Source organism: Mauremys mutica, chromosome 21, assembly GCF_020497125.1.
Source record: "Mauremys mutica isolate MM-2020 ecotype Southern chromosome 21, ASM2049712v1, whole genome shotgun sequence".
NCBI classification, from domain to species: Eukaryota; Metazoa; Chordata; order Testudines; family Geoemydidae; genus Mauremys; species Mauremys mutica.
The window spans coordinates 3,566,060-3,582,251 of NC_059092.1; the positions used below are offsets into that span (position 1 = coordinate 3,566,060).

Below are 16,192 nucleotides of genomic sequence, written 5' to 3' on the forward strand. Positions count from 1 at the left end.
TGGCTGGGAGGAGGGGCAATACCTGAGGGAGGTCAGCCGCACAGTGTCGGCAGGGACAGCAGTGCATGGAAGCGGGGTGTTGGGGGGAGCAGCAGTAGCTGGGGGAGATTGGGGGAGCTGTGCGGCGGGAGTGCCTAGAGGACTGGGGGAGCAGAGCTGGGGTGTGTGTGTCCAGGGGACTGGCGGAGCAGTGGGGGGGACGGGACAGGAGGGAAGCAGTACGAAGGGAGTGTTGGGGGGCAGCAGTAGCTGGGGGGGAGCTGTGCCGGGGGTGGTGGCTGGGGGGGGCATAGTGGGGGAGGGAACGGGGGGAAGCACTACTGAGGGAGTGTGGGGAGCAGCAGTAGCTGGGGGGGATTAGGGGAGCTGTGTGGGGGGTGTCTAGGAGACTGGGGGAGCAGCGGCACATGGGGGGTGACGGGGGCAGCGGCACTGAGGGGGTGTCGGGGTGCAGCAGTAGCCGGGGGGGCGGAGCAGTGGGGAGGCGGGGGAGCAGTACTGAGGGGGTGTCGGGGGCGCAGCAGTAGCCGGTGGGGGGCGGAGCAGTGGGGGGGCAGTACTGAGGGGGTGTCGGGGGGAGCAGCAGTAGCTGGGGGTGATCAGCTGAGCAGTGTCGGGCGGCAGCAGCACATGGGAGCGGGTGACGGGGGCACTGAGGGGTGTCGGGGGGAGCAGCAGTAGCCGGGGGGGCGGAGCAGTGGGGAGGCGGGGGGAGCAGCACTGAGGGGGTGTCGGGGGGCGCAGCAGTAGCCGGGGGGGCGGAGCAGTGGGGGGGGCAGTACTGAGGGGGTGTCGGGGGGAGCAGCAGTAGCTGGGGGCGATCGGGGGAGCAGTGTCGGGCGGCAGCAGCACATGGGAGCGGGTGACGGGGGCACTGAGGAGGTGTCGGGGGGCGCAGCAGTAGCCGGGGGGGCGGAGCAGTGGGGGAGGGAACGGGGGGAAGCAGCATTGAGGGAGTGTGGGGAGCAGCAGTAGCTGGGGGGGATTAGGGGAGCTGTGTGGGGGGTGTCTAGGGGACTGGGGGAGCAGCGGCACATGGGGGGTGACGGGGGCAGCGGCACTGAGGGGGTGTCGGGGGTGCAGCAGTAGCCGGGGGGGCGGAGCAGTGGGGAGGCGGGGGGAGCAGTACTGAGGGGGTGTCGGGGGGCGCAGCAGTAGCCGGGGGGGCGGAGCAGTGGGGGAGCAGCACTGAGGGGGTGTCGGGGGGAGCAGCAGTCGCGGGGGGTGATCGGGGGAGCAGTGTCGGCGCAGCAGCACATGGGAGCGGGTGACGGGTGCACTGAGGGGTGTCGGGGGGAGCAGCAGTAGCCGGGGGGGCGGAGCAGTGGGGAGGCGGGGGGAGCAGCACTGAGGGGGTGTCGGGGGGCGCAGCAGTAGCCGGGGGGGCGGAGCAGTGGGGGGAGCAGCACTGAGGGGGTGTCGGGGGGAGCAGCAGTAGCCGGGGGGGCGGAGCAGTGGGGGAGGGACCGGGGGGAAGCAGCATTGAGGGAGTGTGGGGTGCAGCAGTAGCTGGGGGGGATTAGGGGAGCTGTGGGGGGGTGTCTAGGAGACTGGGGGAGCAGCGGCACATGGGGGAGTGAGGAGGGAAGCAGCACTGAGGGGTGTCGGGGGTGCAGCAGTAGCCGGGGGGGCGGAGCAGTGGGGAGGCGGGGGGAGCAGTACTGCGGGGGTGTCGGGGGGCGCAGCAGTAGCCGGGGGGGCGGAGCAGTGGGGGGGCGGGGGGGGCAGCACTGAGGGGGTGTCGGGGGGAGCAGCAGTAGCCGGGGGCGATCGGGGGAGCAGTGTCGGGCGGCAGCAGCACATGGGAGCGGGTGACGGGGGCACTGAGGGGTGTCGGGGGGCGCAGCAGTAGCCGGGGGGGCGGAGCAGTGGGGAGGCGGGGGGAGCAGCACTGAGGGGGTGTCGGGGGGCGCAGCAGTAGCCGGGGGGGCGGAGCAGTGGGGAGGCGGGGGGAGCAGCACTGAGGGGGTGTCGGGGGGCGCAGCAGTAGCCGCGGGGGCGGAGCAGTGGGGGGGGCAGTACTGAGGGGGTGTCGGGGGGCGCAGCAGTAGCTGGGGGCGATCGGGGGAGCAGTGTCGGGCGGCAGCAGCACATGGGAGCGGGTGACGGGGGCACTGAGGAGGTGTCGGGGGGCGCAGCAGTAGCCGGGGGGGCGGAAACGGGGGGAAGCAGCATTGAGGGAGTGTGGGGAGCAGCAGTAGCTGGGGGGGATTAGGGGAGCTGTGTGGGGGGTGTCTAGGGGACTGGGGGAGCAGCGGCACATGGGGGGTGACGGGGGCAGCGGCACTGAGGGGGTGTCGGGGGGCGCAGCAGTAGCCGGGGGGGCGGAGCAGTGGGGGGAGCAGCAGTAGCCGGGGGGGCGGAGCAGTGGGGGGAGCAGCACTGAGGGGGTGTCGGGGGGAGCAGCAGTAGCCGGGGGCGATCGGGGGAGCAGTGTCGGGCGGCAGCAGCACATGGGAGGGGGTGACGGGGGCACTGAGGCGTGTCGGGGGGCGCAGCAGTAGCCGGGGGGGTGTCCAGGGGAGCCGGGCTGGGGGGAGGGGCAATACCTGAGGGAGGTCGGGGGGGGGCAGTGTCCGGGGGGGCAGCAGCACATGGGAGGGGGGTGCCGGGGGGGATCCCGGGGGTCTCAATGCGGTGTCCCGTCCCCCATTCGGGGATACTGGGGCCCCCACCTCGCAGGGGGCCTCACACGGCCCCGCCCCCACCGCGGAAGGTCTGGGGGGGGGCGGGGAGGTCCCTCCCGACTCCGAGGGCAGGTCGGGGCTTCCGGTTCCGGGGTCGCCGGGCGGCGGGTCAGAGGGGCCGGGCGCTGCGGCGGAGGCGGCAGAGCGGGGACGGGGCCCCGGGGAATGGGAAGCGGAGCGGCCCGGGGGCGCCTCCTCCTCCTCCCCCCGCGGCCGGGCGGGCGGGCCCCCCGCCAGCCCCGCGCCCGTTAGCGGAGCCCCGGGGCTGCTGGGGGGCGGCCGGGGCCCGCCTGGGATGAGCGGCGGCCCTCGGTGCCGGCCGCGGAAGGGAGCGCGCCCGGCTGCCGCGGGCGCCCGAGGCCCCGGCCCCGGCCCGGCCATGGGCCGCAAGAAGAAGACGCTGCACGACTACGCGGCCGAGTTCAGCGACCTGGGCGTCAAGCGGCACCTGGCGGAGCCCGGCGGCCCCGGGGAGAGCTCGGTGGTGGAGACCCTCTACTGCAAGTCCTGCGAGCTGCCCATGCGGGTGCGGCGGGACCGCATCCTGGAGCACCTCTCCTCCGGCCGCCACTACCGCAACCGCCGCCTGGTCAAGCAGCACGGCCTCCGGGCGCCCGTCCTCATGTGAGTCCGCCCGGGCTCGGCCGGGGGCCGCTCCATGGCCTCTTTCCGCGGCGCGTTTCCCTCCTGCAACAGCAGGGAGCGGGTCTTCCTCTTCATCCTAAAAGCCTGGCGGGCTTTCTGCTCTAGTGGTGCTAAAACTTCCTGAGTCCTTCCCGCTAATTACACAACACTCCTGCTGCGGATAAACAGATGGCAAACTGTATCCGGTTTCCAGGCAGTAAGGGCCTTGTATTGGTCCATTTCAATTTGGCATCATTTGTTTAAAACAAAAACAAAACAAAAAAAAACCCCCAAGATCTATAGAAATATTTTTACCACTAAGAAGGTAATTGTTTATTAAACATTCCTTTGCAGCCTTTGAAACCCAAATATTGCAGTACTAAGAACTTAGAAGTGAAAATGACCTAATTGATTTTCATTATCAAAGCAGAATAGTGCAAAAATACACTCAAAAGTAAACTGTTTAAAAAAAAAAAACCCAACCCACTGTTAATTCGAAGTAGTGTGGTTACAGGTGACGCATTTTTTTCAGAGTTGGTAGTGTGTATTTTAAGATGTGTATGTTGCCTGCCTTATTTAAAATACACTGACTGGGAAACATTGCAAATTTCTTGACTTTTATGGGTTCAGAGGAAAGTAAAACAAAAGCAACTTTAAGTCATTAGAATAAACTTCATCCATTTAGATAACTGTTGTTTAAATATAATGATTTAGGTTAGTTCACAGAATACTAGTATGCGCACTTGGTATATTTTGTCAAAGTGTAGCTAATAGCTCACTATGAAGAACCTGCTATTAAATCTTTTTTAAGATGGGAGATACTATTTTCTTTGTGTATAGTAACTAAATTTAATTTGCCAGATAGCATGTCAGTCAAATGATGGAATAAAACTTTAATAAATTTATGATCACACACCTAGAGACATCTGAAGCTCAGTAAAACTTCCTCTGTTTTCTCTTGTTGGAACAAAATCTTTGTATTTGAATAATCCTGAATTACAGTGGCTTCCTTAAGACTTTTGTCCCCTTTTATCTAGATCTGCAGGTTCAGACCTTGGTACCAGCCTTTCCATGCAACTTGACACTCCTTCCCTGCTTTCTCAGCCTTCATTTATTCTCTCAACCAACCCCTGCATCACCAGCACCGGCACCAGCTATAGCATGGTACCATCTCCACCTTCTTACCACAAGTCCTTGATCCCTGTTCACCCCAGCGCCATCAGCTCCACAACCAGTGTCATGTCTGCCAGAGAAGACCAAACACCCTCTACCTCCACCAGTCACCCGTCGGCATTTGCTGCCCTCCATATGAGAAATGCGCCTGTTCCCTCAAAACAGAGCACCCAAAGACTTGTTATTTCTGAGGCATCCAACAGTGTGGCTTCTGGAGGGTCAGTGGGACGGTACAGCAGTAGTGGGACTTCAGGAAGCAATATTGGTCTTGCCCTCTTCGGCGTGGGGCTTGGTAACAAAGCATTGTTTCAAAGTTTAATGGAAGAAAATGGCTGCTGTTTGCTTTACATTGTGGAGGATCAGTTGCCAGATGTGGAACGTGCCTTCAATACAGAATTCTTGGCCAACACCAGGGTACTACGGCAACAGGATGCCGACATAGTGCTCAATGATCAACGGTACAGTCCGCCAATAACTTCCATGCATGTTTCCTTATTAAGTAATTAAGGCTTTAAGGGATAGGTAGCACAATCAATCAGCGTTCTTACTCTCTCTTTGGAAAATTTTACTGAAATTAGGACACACTTGGGGAATCCTGCTTATCTGACCTCAGTACCCTCAATATTACATTATAAGATTGGAATGCTGTATTCCTTTCAACAGCAGGTGGCAGCTATAGGTCTAGTTGAATTACTTTACTAGAAATCCTGAGGATAACACCTTCTAGGATCTCGCCGGGAAGCTTCGTTTAATTCTGTATATAGGGCTTCTGGATGTAGCCATAGAAACAAATGATCTGTCTCATTTCCGCAGATAGTTTTGTAAGGGATGATGCCTTTGGCCAAATCCCCTTCCTCATGCTGTCATGTAGCATGTTGTCTGTCACTTTCCTTGCTGGCTGCCACCCTTCCGCTGCAGAGTGCTTATTTCAGTGGAGGTGAATGTGTAAAGTTCATAAAGCAGTCCAGGATCCTTCAAGATGGAGGGTACAGTGGAAATGTGCAATATTATGTTGTGTTTATATCGCTTTACTGAACATCCTATACAATAAAAACACGTTGGCTAAATAGAGTTCCTGTCAACTTTCAGATGAAGGCAATATTTCAGATTTCACACAAAACTGAAAAGGGAAAAGTGACTCTGAAAGATGTTACTTTACAGTAGAAATTCAAAGGTTAAAAATGGGTTAAATTGTACTCACTGTACATTTTCCTGCAATTTGCTGTGTAAATTTGTTTTTAAGCCTTTCCCCATATGTTTTGATAGCCTAGAGGGTTCAAACAGGTTTTGAAAGAAATCATTCTAAAGCTTTTTCTATTAAGCTGTGAACACATGCTCTTTATAACTACACCGTTTAAAAAAATATCTAGTGAGGCTACGGACCATGAATTAAGTCAGCGTTCCATTTAAAAACTTTACTAAATGTAGTAATCCAATCTGTTCCTGATACTGTTGCCCTAGAGATTATGTTCTTGCTTTTCTTAAAGAAATAACTTTCCTTGCTCATAATATTATTGTTGCCTGGGAGTTGCTGGTTTCTTTCCCCACCCTCTTCTTGATGTGAGGAGCTTTTGTAATGTTCAAGAATCTTTTTCTCTCATTAATTTTGACCCCTGTTTGTTTCAGCAGAAGTTTTGTCTCTATCTAAGTATTTTTCTTTTAATTTCTGCAGTGTCTCTGGAGCCATTGTCTGTTCGCCACCTGAAGCAGCCTCTGAAATTGTGATAGATGCTTTACGAGCAGGTAAGGGGGACTGAAGTAGATCTGCAGCAAATTCTGCTTTCATATATAACATTGTCCCATTGAATCGGGCCCACTATGTTTATAAAGCTACCATTTGGGTAGAGACACAGTGAGCCCCAAAACTCTCCTAGATCTCCTTATTGGAGAATTGATCTAAGACATGCTATTAGGGACCAATTCTGTGCTCCTGAAGTCAGTGGCAAAACTGCTATTGACTTCATGGAAGCAGGATCAGGCCCAGTTTAAGTACTAAATTGGCTATTTTAAAAATAATTGTAACATTAAAAACATCCCAAACTGCTAATTTTCCGGTTTTTGTATATTTCTCCAGCTAAAGATCAGCCATATATTTGTTCTGAATGCTTGTTCAAATGAAAATTGTTCCAAGAATGAAATCCTTTTGTGTCTTTTACATATGATGATTAAAGAACATCTGCCCCAGCAAAACTTTGCACTTATGATCACTTGGTCAGGGAAGTCCATGTCAGAGCTGGAATTGAGGAGCTTCTGGATCCCGTTCTCAATCTCAGCCCTACACTCAGTCCATTAGAGCAGGGATCCACACATTCTTTTATAGTATCAATCCATCTTAGTGGAGTGATTATCTTGTGGACATCTCTGTTCCCATTTGCTGTCTCATGGCGTAGTTGTGGCAAGTACAGCAGGGGCATACATGGTAAAGTAACATTAGAAAGTATTAATGCATTTAATCAACTGTAAATGGAGAAGAGTGCCAGCACCATGTAACAGGCCAGCTCTCCATGGACTGCCATCAATTGCTCAGTTGGTCAGTGGTGGTCCATAGTGGTCTAGTACAGTGGTGCTCAAAACAAGTTGCCTCTCTTATCTTTCTGCTAAAATGTCTCAACATTTTTATCTGTGGAAATCATTTTCCTCTGGTGGCCTATGAACTGTACATCTCTAGACACAAATTGAGCTTCCTGGTTAGTGATGATGTATCTATATTAATGCCCTCTGAACAGGACTGACTTCAGTTTTATTTGTAAATTCCTTGTCTTAATTCAATAAGGTCCTCCCATCAGCATTTATATCAGGATTATTATTCCTCTCCAGTGATTAAAATCACTTGCAGTCTGCCTCTTTGTACCTTGCAGCTTCCCTTGAGGCATATACTGAGTGTCTAATTGCATAATTAGGGAGAACTTAGTCCACTGAAGACACTGACCCTAATGACTTGTAATGTCAACGGAGCTTGTACTGTGTTGTTCTGACTACAGGTAACTGAAATGTCTGTTCAGAGAAACACAGCTAGGAATAAAAGAAAAGCCAAGATCAGAGTTTCATTATCTCTAAAAACAATCACTTCTTGAGGTTTGTAAATAGTAAACGGTAGCTGCTGTAGGTATAGAAAATCATTCAGCTAAAACAGTTTTTTCAGTTTTCTGAAACCTTGCCTCTGGAATGTGTTGACATGTCTAGAACACTGCAGAATATATAATGTTCAGTGTGGATTATGTCCTGCCTTCAATTTTGTATTCTATGACATTTACATAGGGAAAGGCGTGTTTTGCGAGAAGCTACCCAGTTTAGATAGGCAGACAGCAGAGGCTTGTTTTGATGAAGCTGACAGATGTGGAAGACCATTGGTCTGTGGATTCTACAAGTAAGACCAGCTTTATTTTGTTTACAACAAGAAGCATAAATGTAAAATAAGATTTATATCTGATTAAACCTTCCTAAATTTTTCTAGCTACTTAATTCTTTTTAGAGAAATTTTGCTTAGAAAGTAGCTAAACAGAGAGCTTGGTTGACTTGCTGCTTCAAAATTCATTGTTCACGCTTCATAGAGATAACAATCGAATCTTTTCATAATTGGCATAGGATTAAAATTAATTTATTCATCTACACTGGATTGGGTGCTAACAATTTGCATTACAAGAACCTAGGGTAAGATTTTCAAAAGCATCTAAGCATGTTCAGGAGTGACTGAAGGAACCTAACTCACTTATGTCACTTATGTGTTCTTGAAAATGTTATGCCAGATCTTTTTTGGAGGTGGGGAAAATGTACTAGTAACTAGAATTACTGAGCCATACTATGGATCAACTTTGTTGGCCTGTGGTTTCAGAAAAAAAACAAAGTGGGAAGATTTTTTCTATGTGTATACAGTCATCTAATTCAGCAGACATGGGTTTTGGTAAAAGTTAGACTACTTGAGATCTGCATTTGGCTGTTCTCAGTTGCAAAACTAAATGCTTTGCAAAAATGTCGAGCCCAGTAAAAACACTACAACATTAAGCCTTGTCACAAAGTACAATGCCGCCTCTCAGACAATTTCTGCTTATGTGTATTGCACTTGTTTTCTTTCAAACCTTAGAAATTTGCAGACCTTATTTGTTTGGCTGGTTTTTTTCAATAACAACACTGACAATTATGTTGCAGCAATCAAAAAATAAAATGAGAAGAATGAAGTAAATAGGTTCTATTTTTTAAAATATCACAGCATAATTTTCTATAAAAATCATGCCAAAGAGATTTTATATATTTTGAAAACTTACCTTTACTTTGATTGTCTTTAATATTTGTTACTGACTTTCTAGCTGTATTCTAAATCTTGTACTGACTGAAATATGCCAGCCCTTCTTCAGTGGACCATACATAATTATAGGGTGTAAATAATAGAGTAGGCTCTGAGGTAATGTTCTTTGTAAAGAACTATGTAACAAAAGCTCTGAGCTACTACAGATGTAATTAAGCCACTGTAATTTGGTGAAATTCACCTCTATGCAAATAGCCAGTATAGTACATATGTATTATTTAAATGTAGTGTAAGCCCTATTTTGAATACCTTAGGCTGACCTTCTGTATACAGGTGAATTTAGCTCGTTATTCCTTATAACACCTTTTGGAGGAAGCAGTTTTTGTACATTCTAGGGTCGCATAATGGACATCAAAATGAAAGTCCTGCGTGATTTCAGAATGGTTGGTCCATTTAATAGGAGTACATGTAGTAAATATTAAAAAGTGTTCTTTCTCCTTGTGTATATATATATAGAGAGAGAGATCAGGGGTCAGCAACCTTTCAGAAGTGGTGTGCCAAGTCTTCATTTATTCACTCTAATTTAAGATTTCATGTGCCAGCAATACATTTTAACGTTTTTAGAAGGTCTCTTTCTATAAGTCTATAATATATAACTAAACTATTGTTGTATGTAAAGTAAATAAGGTTTTTAAAATGTTTAAGAAGCGTCATTTAAAATTAAAGTAAAATGCAGAGCCCCTCGGATCGGTGGCCAGGACCTAGGCAGTGTGAGTGCCACTGAAAATCAGCTTGTGTGCCCCATTCAGCACTTGTGCCATAGGTTGCCTACCCCAATATAGATCTCAGGGCTTGTCTACACTACAGGTTATGTTGTCATAATTTATGTGTCTCACAAGCTTCTCCCACTGACATAGCTACTTCCTCTCTCAGAGGTGATTTTATTATGCCGACGATACAGCTGCCTCTCATTGGCATAGTATCAGAGGGGTAGCCATGTTAGTCTGGATCTGTAAAAAGCGACAAAGTCCTGTGGCACCTTATAGACTTAACAGAGGTATTGGAGCATGAACTTTGGTGGGTCAGACGCACATGGCATAGAGTGTCTTCACCAGACACGCTGCGTTAAAGCACTGCTGTAGCACTTCTAGTGTAGACTAACCCTAAATCATAAATCATTGTAAATATGGGGAAAGAAGGTTAATTCTAATGTACTTCTGCTTTGTTACAGTTCTGTAAATTCAGTAACTCCACTGAAGTCAAGGAAAGTGGCTCTGAGTTTACACCCAGAATTTGACCCAATATGTTTAGTAACTGTGGATTATTACCCTCCCTGCCTTCCCCCAGCCTTGACCACTTACGTTTTTTTGTTGCTGTTGTTGTTGAAAACTGTTCATTTCAAGAAAAAATTATCTGTATGCAAATTATATATATGGAAATATATTCAAACACAATATATATTGCATTTTGCTTTGAGTGCTACAGAGGAAGTTGAGCCCAAGCCACAAGGTTGGATCTGAACTTCTCTAAGGTGGAGGGTTTTTTTGTTAAGACCTAATTGAATATAAAACCATAAAGGTGTCTTTTTTAGCTATATATAACTTCCTGGACATTGCTCATCACTTGATTCATAGTGGCTTAATATCTTAGTTTATATTGTTAGTAAAGAGCTTGAAGGGCAAATACTCATTCTGCTATTGCCTATGAGAACTTATTATGAGTTTTTGAAAGTCTTATAATTTGCTGAGCAATCAATCTCATCAGAAAAATTGGACTTTGTCTAAGTTGGAAGTTGTCTGAAGTCCAGACTCTTTTCTGCTACCCGTAAACATCTGACTGCATGTCAGTGGTATAGATGACCTGTTCTCTACTGAACACTCACTGTTCCACATTGGCTGTCTCTCTGTAGGCGTTTTGATCCAGCCCTGCAGTTCTTGTATAAAAAAGTCCATGACAGCCAGGCACTGGGGAGGATTCATCGGATTTCGACAGTTAGCAGCATATATCCAGCAGCATCTCTTAGCTTCCTAAAAAAGTCAGGTACTGAGTAGCTTTCTTATAGAAGAAGAGGTTGGTTCTGTGAAGGGATAGCAATTTATCTTGCCGTGTGTGTGTGTATGTGTGTGTGCACGCGTGCCCCTAAAATGCATTATTATGTTCCTTACAGCAGGGAATATTCCTTTTGGCCCTAATGTTGATTTTTGACCAGTGAGTATATCTGTATGTTCTTGGAAATAATATTGCTGGTGCTCTTACATTGGTTTCCATGCAGTATAGCTATCTAGGTTTGCTCATAGGTTTTATAGGAATTAAATGCTAAATCTTGTAGTGCTCATTTTTTCCCTCTTACTTCCAGGTGGGATTTTCTATAATGCTGCTGTACATGATATTGATATTATCAGTTTGTTGCTGGGAGAAAGTGCACCAGATACAATATTTTCACTGGGACATGCGTTCTGTGCAGGTAAAACTACATGGATTGGTGACATTGTATTGGATGTGTTGTTAGTTTCCTAGTCACTGCATATTTATTTCACTGCTAGAAATTTGAAAATATGTTAAGGGGCAACTAATGTAGCTGTTCTCTGATGGCTCTGTTTGAAAATTGAAATACAGAACAATTCTAGAATGTTGGGCTAGATTTCCAAACACTTAAAAAACTTCACTGAATTCTGGGAATTTCTCAGTGCCTCAAAACTATTATTGTAGAAATATCAGTAATGCCGATTACTGTGAACGTTGGTGATTTGTAAAGGGTTTCTAATATTACCATTTCCAAGGGGTTTCAAACAAAGCTTTGTGCTTAAAAATACCATTTTTTTTAGTTCTTTGGTTAAACTTGACCTAGATAAAGTTGATTATTTCCCTTTTAATACTTCAGACCCGTTTATGGACCTGGTTTACTTCAGCCTGTTAAACTATTAATCAGAGCCTAACTATTTTTAATGTAATATTGGTTGCTGCCAGCAATGGGCTGCCATTGCTACAAGCTGCAATATAGATCATCTTAATGTATGGTAGGGCATTGAATTGCCAGGAATAAAACCAATCAGTGACCATATAATGGAATATGTAGGCCGCATACTGAAGGCCGCCTGATGTTGCTGTATTGTAATGACAAAGGCAAGTATGTTTCAAAGGCAAAAGGTTCTCTCTAAGGTAGGTCATGCTGCTTATCCTGGAGAGTTCAACCCCCAGTAAGTACAGTAGAAGCATCTCCAGAGTTTAGCAGTGCTGAAGAGTGGTGGGGTGGACTGTACTCTGATTAGTGTAGGCGGACATAAACATGTTCAATATTTACTGTGCTTTCTATTTTACTGTTTAAAGATGTTCTTTTCACCATAACGCCGCTTACGAAATAAGAGCAGTGTTGTGTACAAGAGACTTGCTGCTTTGCTTAATTTCCTAGTCTGAGTTAGTGTCTCTCTTGTCACTCAGATATGGCCTACTTGAAAGATGCAGACACTGTAGCAGTCAGCATGAAATTTCCTAGTGGAGCAATTGTTACTTTGGACGTCAGTCAGCACTGTACTAAAAGCTGTGATCAGAGACTAGAGGTGGGTTTTTTCAGATGAGTCTGTCATGTTACTATAGGTGCGCACACACACTGCACACAACACTACTACTGCAGTAGAAGTAACAATTAATTGACTGTCATGCTCTCAATTTAAAATAAACCACCTGTTTTGTTAGTCCAATTCTGCCAGTGAATGTGCACGTGGTCATTTTTTGGAATTACTGTGAGTTTCATATGGTCACGCAAGAGCAGAATTTGGCCCTGATAGTTTCTCAGCTGTTTCAGGTGCGTTGAGGCTTAAACTTTGTAGACAACCGATCCCTTTTTCCCCCGTAATATTTTTATTGTGGACACAGCAAGCCAAGAGGTAAATCAGAGTCTCACAGATATAAAAGGTACCGCGGGGGGAAGGGGGAGATGTACAGATCTCTCATTATTGGAGCAAATCTTTTCTGCCTAAGTTCATGTTGCTTTATATTAGAGTTCTTTAAGCTGGATTTGGCGGGGAGAAATGTTTAAGCCTTAAAATAAAAGCAGCTTATTTCATAACAAAGGGAGAGTGGATATACTGTGCAACTGTAACCCAGGCTAGTACAGCGTGTGCTTGTGTCCTCTGTAGTGACTGAACAAGTAATTCTACCTGCTGGAGGAGTTACTCCTCAGGTGGTACAAGCCCATGGTTTATAGATGGTTTTAAGGCATGTTAATTTAGGGATCTTTAACACGTTTATGTGTGTTTTTTGTCCCGTCTCCCCCCTCCCCCCCATCTCCTAGGTTCATGGTTCTCAAGGAACATTACGGGTAGATAATCAGAATCCCTTGGGAATTACAGAACATGGGACGTCTGTGTCCATATATTCACAAACCCAGGCTGATCGGTACAAAGAAGCATACAGAGAACTCTTTAGACACTTTCTCAGAACCCTCAAAGGTTAGAAAAAATTGCAAACATATGCAATGTCCATTTATTTGTAAGAGTAATCTTAATTTCACTTTAAACTCTAAACACCAGCCAGTCTGAACAGTTTGAAAAGTAAAACCTTGTTGCCCTTAAATAACTCTGAAATCTAGATGGTTGTTTTTAATATTAGAATTGACATTTCTGGTGGCAGCAAATAAAATGCTAATTGATGACACTGACAGTATGGGTCTAATTCTGCCTTTGGATGTCCCACTGTGTCGCATGTATATCTGAATACAGAAGTTTTCCCTAAAGCTGTCAGACGTAGAAAAAGAGAGTAGATTTTCAATGTTTAGTGTTTAACTTGTTTAAGGTTTGCTGGTGGTTTAAAGCAGCAGCCATAAGCTGGAAATGTGCTGACAGTACAGTTTTCATAGATTCGAAAGCCAGAAAGGATCATTGTGATCATCTAGTCTGACCTCCTGTATAACACGGGCCAGAGAATTTTCCCCAAATAATTCTTTATTGTTTAACAATCAATTAATCGCGATACATTTTTTTAATTGTGTGACAGCCCTACTTCTAGCATGTAAAGGACCAGTTGCTTTGCAGATTGCATAAGGCAAGCTTCAGGGTGTTCTTGCCTACTTTGCTTACTGTAGAAGTACCCACAATAATTAGTTATTTTCTTTCTCCCTTATTTACCATAGACATATTCAAAATAGTTAGTTGTTTCAGCAATTACTTGTTCAAGCTTGTCTTCTCTTAACTTGGGCCTGCTTATGTGAGCTAAGTTAGCTCTACAAACACTTGAGGGGAGGGATAGCTCAGTGGTTTGAGCATTGGCTTGCTAAACCCAGGGTTGTGAGTTCAGTCCTTGAGGGGGCCATTTAGGGATCTGGGGCAAAAATCTGTCTGGGGATTGGTCCTGCTTTGAGCAGGGGGTTGGACTAGATACCTCCTGAGGTCCCTTCCAATTCTGATATTCTATGATTACCAGATAATGGGAGACACTGATGAACCATATTTTTATACAGATCATTATTATTTGTATTACAGTAGCTCTTGCAGGATCCAAGTACGATTGGGGCCCCATTGTGCGTAGCCATGTATATGCAGATAGGAAGAGGTTGTCCCTGCCCTGGAGAATTTATAGTCTAAACAGACAAAGGGTGGAAAGGGAAACATAGGTGAAATGACTTGCTCATGATCACACGTACGTCAGCAGCAGAGCTAGGAATAGACCCCAGGACTCCTGATTCAGAGTCCAAAGCCTTATCCACTACACTTCATTGCCTGTAGTAACACATTCGTACTTTTACAGGCAAAGAACCCCCTGTTATCACCAAAGAGCAGTTTCTCTGGACGATTCAGGTAGCTGCAGCTGCTGAGCAGTCTTGGAGGAACGGATCCGCTGTTGACTTGCGCAACGAAGCAATAGACGTGTCTCTAATCAAGACTGAAATAATGTGACACACACTGCTGTTTGAAGTGAAGGCTATTCCCTGAGCTCTGCTAAAGGGAGTGAAGTCTCTTCATCTAGAGAGATTTCCACTGTTGTCTTAATACAAAACTAAACAGCCTTTTTTTTTTTTTTTTTTTTTTACATTTTCACTGGAAACACCTATAACTCGGATACCTTTTAGAACTACAGGAGTGTTCAGTACTGGTGTTACCGATGATTCTTAGGACATCATTCAGGACTCAGAGAAGAAATTATGGGAGGCTTTGTCTACAGTGGCATTTCCTTTTTGAAGGAGTTAGTTTCAGGTTCTGAAATACTGTTTTCCTGATAGTGGATTTCCCAGACACTAATCATGATAAGATAATGACGTACTGACAACCTGCTGTTGTAGTGAAGACGGTGCAATGAACATCTTGAATGGCAGCTTGAAAATGAGGTGCAATCATGGTATTCAAAATGAGAGCATCCATTTGGTCCATACTGTACATCTCATTAGTATATGCAGGAATATGATTTGTCTACTAAATACCCCTCTTCTGAGTCCCCCATCTATAGAACTGTCCATGTTGTTCTTAATTCATTGCTGTGGATTTGAAATAATATACCTGAGGGGTTGTGAGCATCTAACTTTTTGAAAATGAGCAGGCAGGGAGACTTCTTACCAACCTGGCTCTAGAGTGTAATGAAAGAAACTTGGAAGGCATGCTATAAATTGGACTGTTTCACAGAGCAAACCATGCACTTGGGCATTTCTATATGAACACTGCGTCGCTGTTAAAAAATAAAGGTTTCTTTTAGAACAAAATCGTGAATCTCTATACAGTAGCACTGTACAGTGTCTGTTACGAAGAAACAAGTCACCTGGATGCAACAAAGAGAGTGCGATCTATTGGCAGTTTTGTTTTCTTTGCTTGAATCCAAATTCATGTTTCAATGTTTCTTCAATAGGGAAATTAAATAATACCTGTTTTTCCTGAGTGGGGGAAGGGAATATGATATACATGCTTTTTACAGTCTGCCAGATTTGGATTACACATCACAGAAAAAGATAGTGCCTTCCATAACAGGCAAGTCTGCTTTAAACCAGGTTATTTGTAACTTTTTATTCTTATGTTGAGCATATTGAAATTTATATATTTGACTTTTTTATTCTTGTTTGTATTTCTCATACCCTGGTTTTCAAGATTTAAAAAAAGTTTTTTTAAAATTGTATTAAAATAACATTCTTGCATTGAATGTGTGAACAACTATATATGTCACATTTTCTCTTCCTGAAAAAATTTCTTAACCGTCAATTTTCAATTCTTATATATATAAGTATATATTACTAAAACTAGAAATAGCTGTGATATTTATAACTAAACACAGTTCTCTTGTGGAAATGGTTTTTTAACAGTGTCATTTTTTTGAAACCCAAAGAAAGCTGTGTATTAATGATAAACGTTACTGTCAGATTTGTGGTATATTTTCTGGCCATTTATTGAAAGATAGTTTATATATAACCCTCTCCCCCAAATTCCATTAAACCAAGATAGCCACTTATTAAATGAAAGCGAATGTTTGTCTTGGGTTTTTTTCTTTT

The 16,192-nt window shown here is 45.8% G+C and overlaps 1 protein-coding gene across 1 annotated transcript; it reads left to right on the top strand.

The window, feature by feature from the left end:
- The first annotated feature begins 2,977 nt into the window (after positions 1-2,977).
- LOC123354449 lies at positions 2,978-16,157 on the top strand. Its single transcript, XM_044996549.1, has 9 exons — positions 2,978-3,311; positions 4,349-4,942; positions 6,157-6,227; positions 7,743-7,851; positions 10,637-10,767; positions 11,084-11,191; positions 12,166-12,284; positions 13,019-13,175; positions 14,470-16,157. Exons 1-9 carry the CDS (start codon positions 2,983-2,985, stop codon positions 14,616-14,618), a joined length of 1,767 nt encoding a protein of 588 aa, XP_044852484.1. The 5' UTR covers positions 2,978-2,982; the 3' UTR covers positions 14,619-16,157.
- Positions 16,158-16,192: the final 35 nt, after the last annotated feature.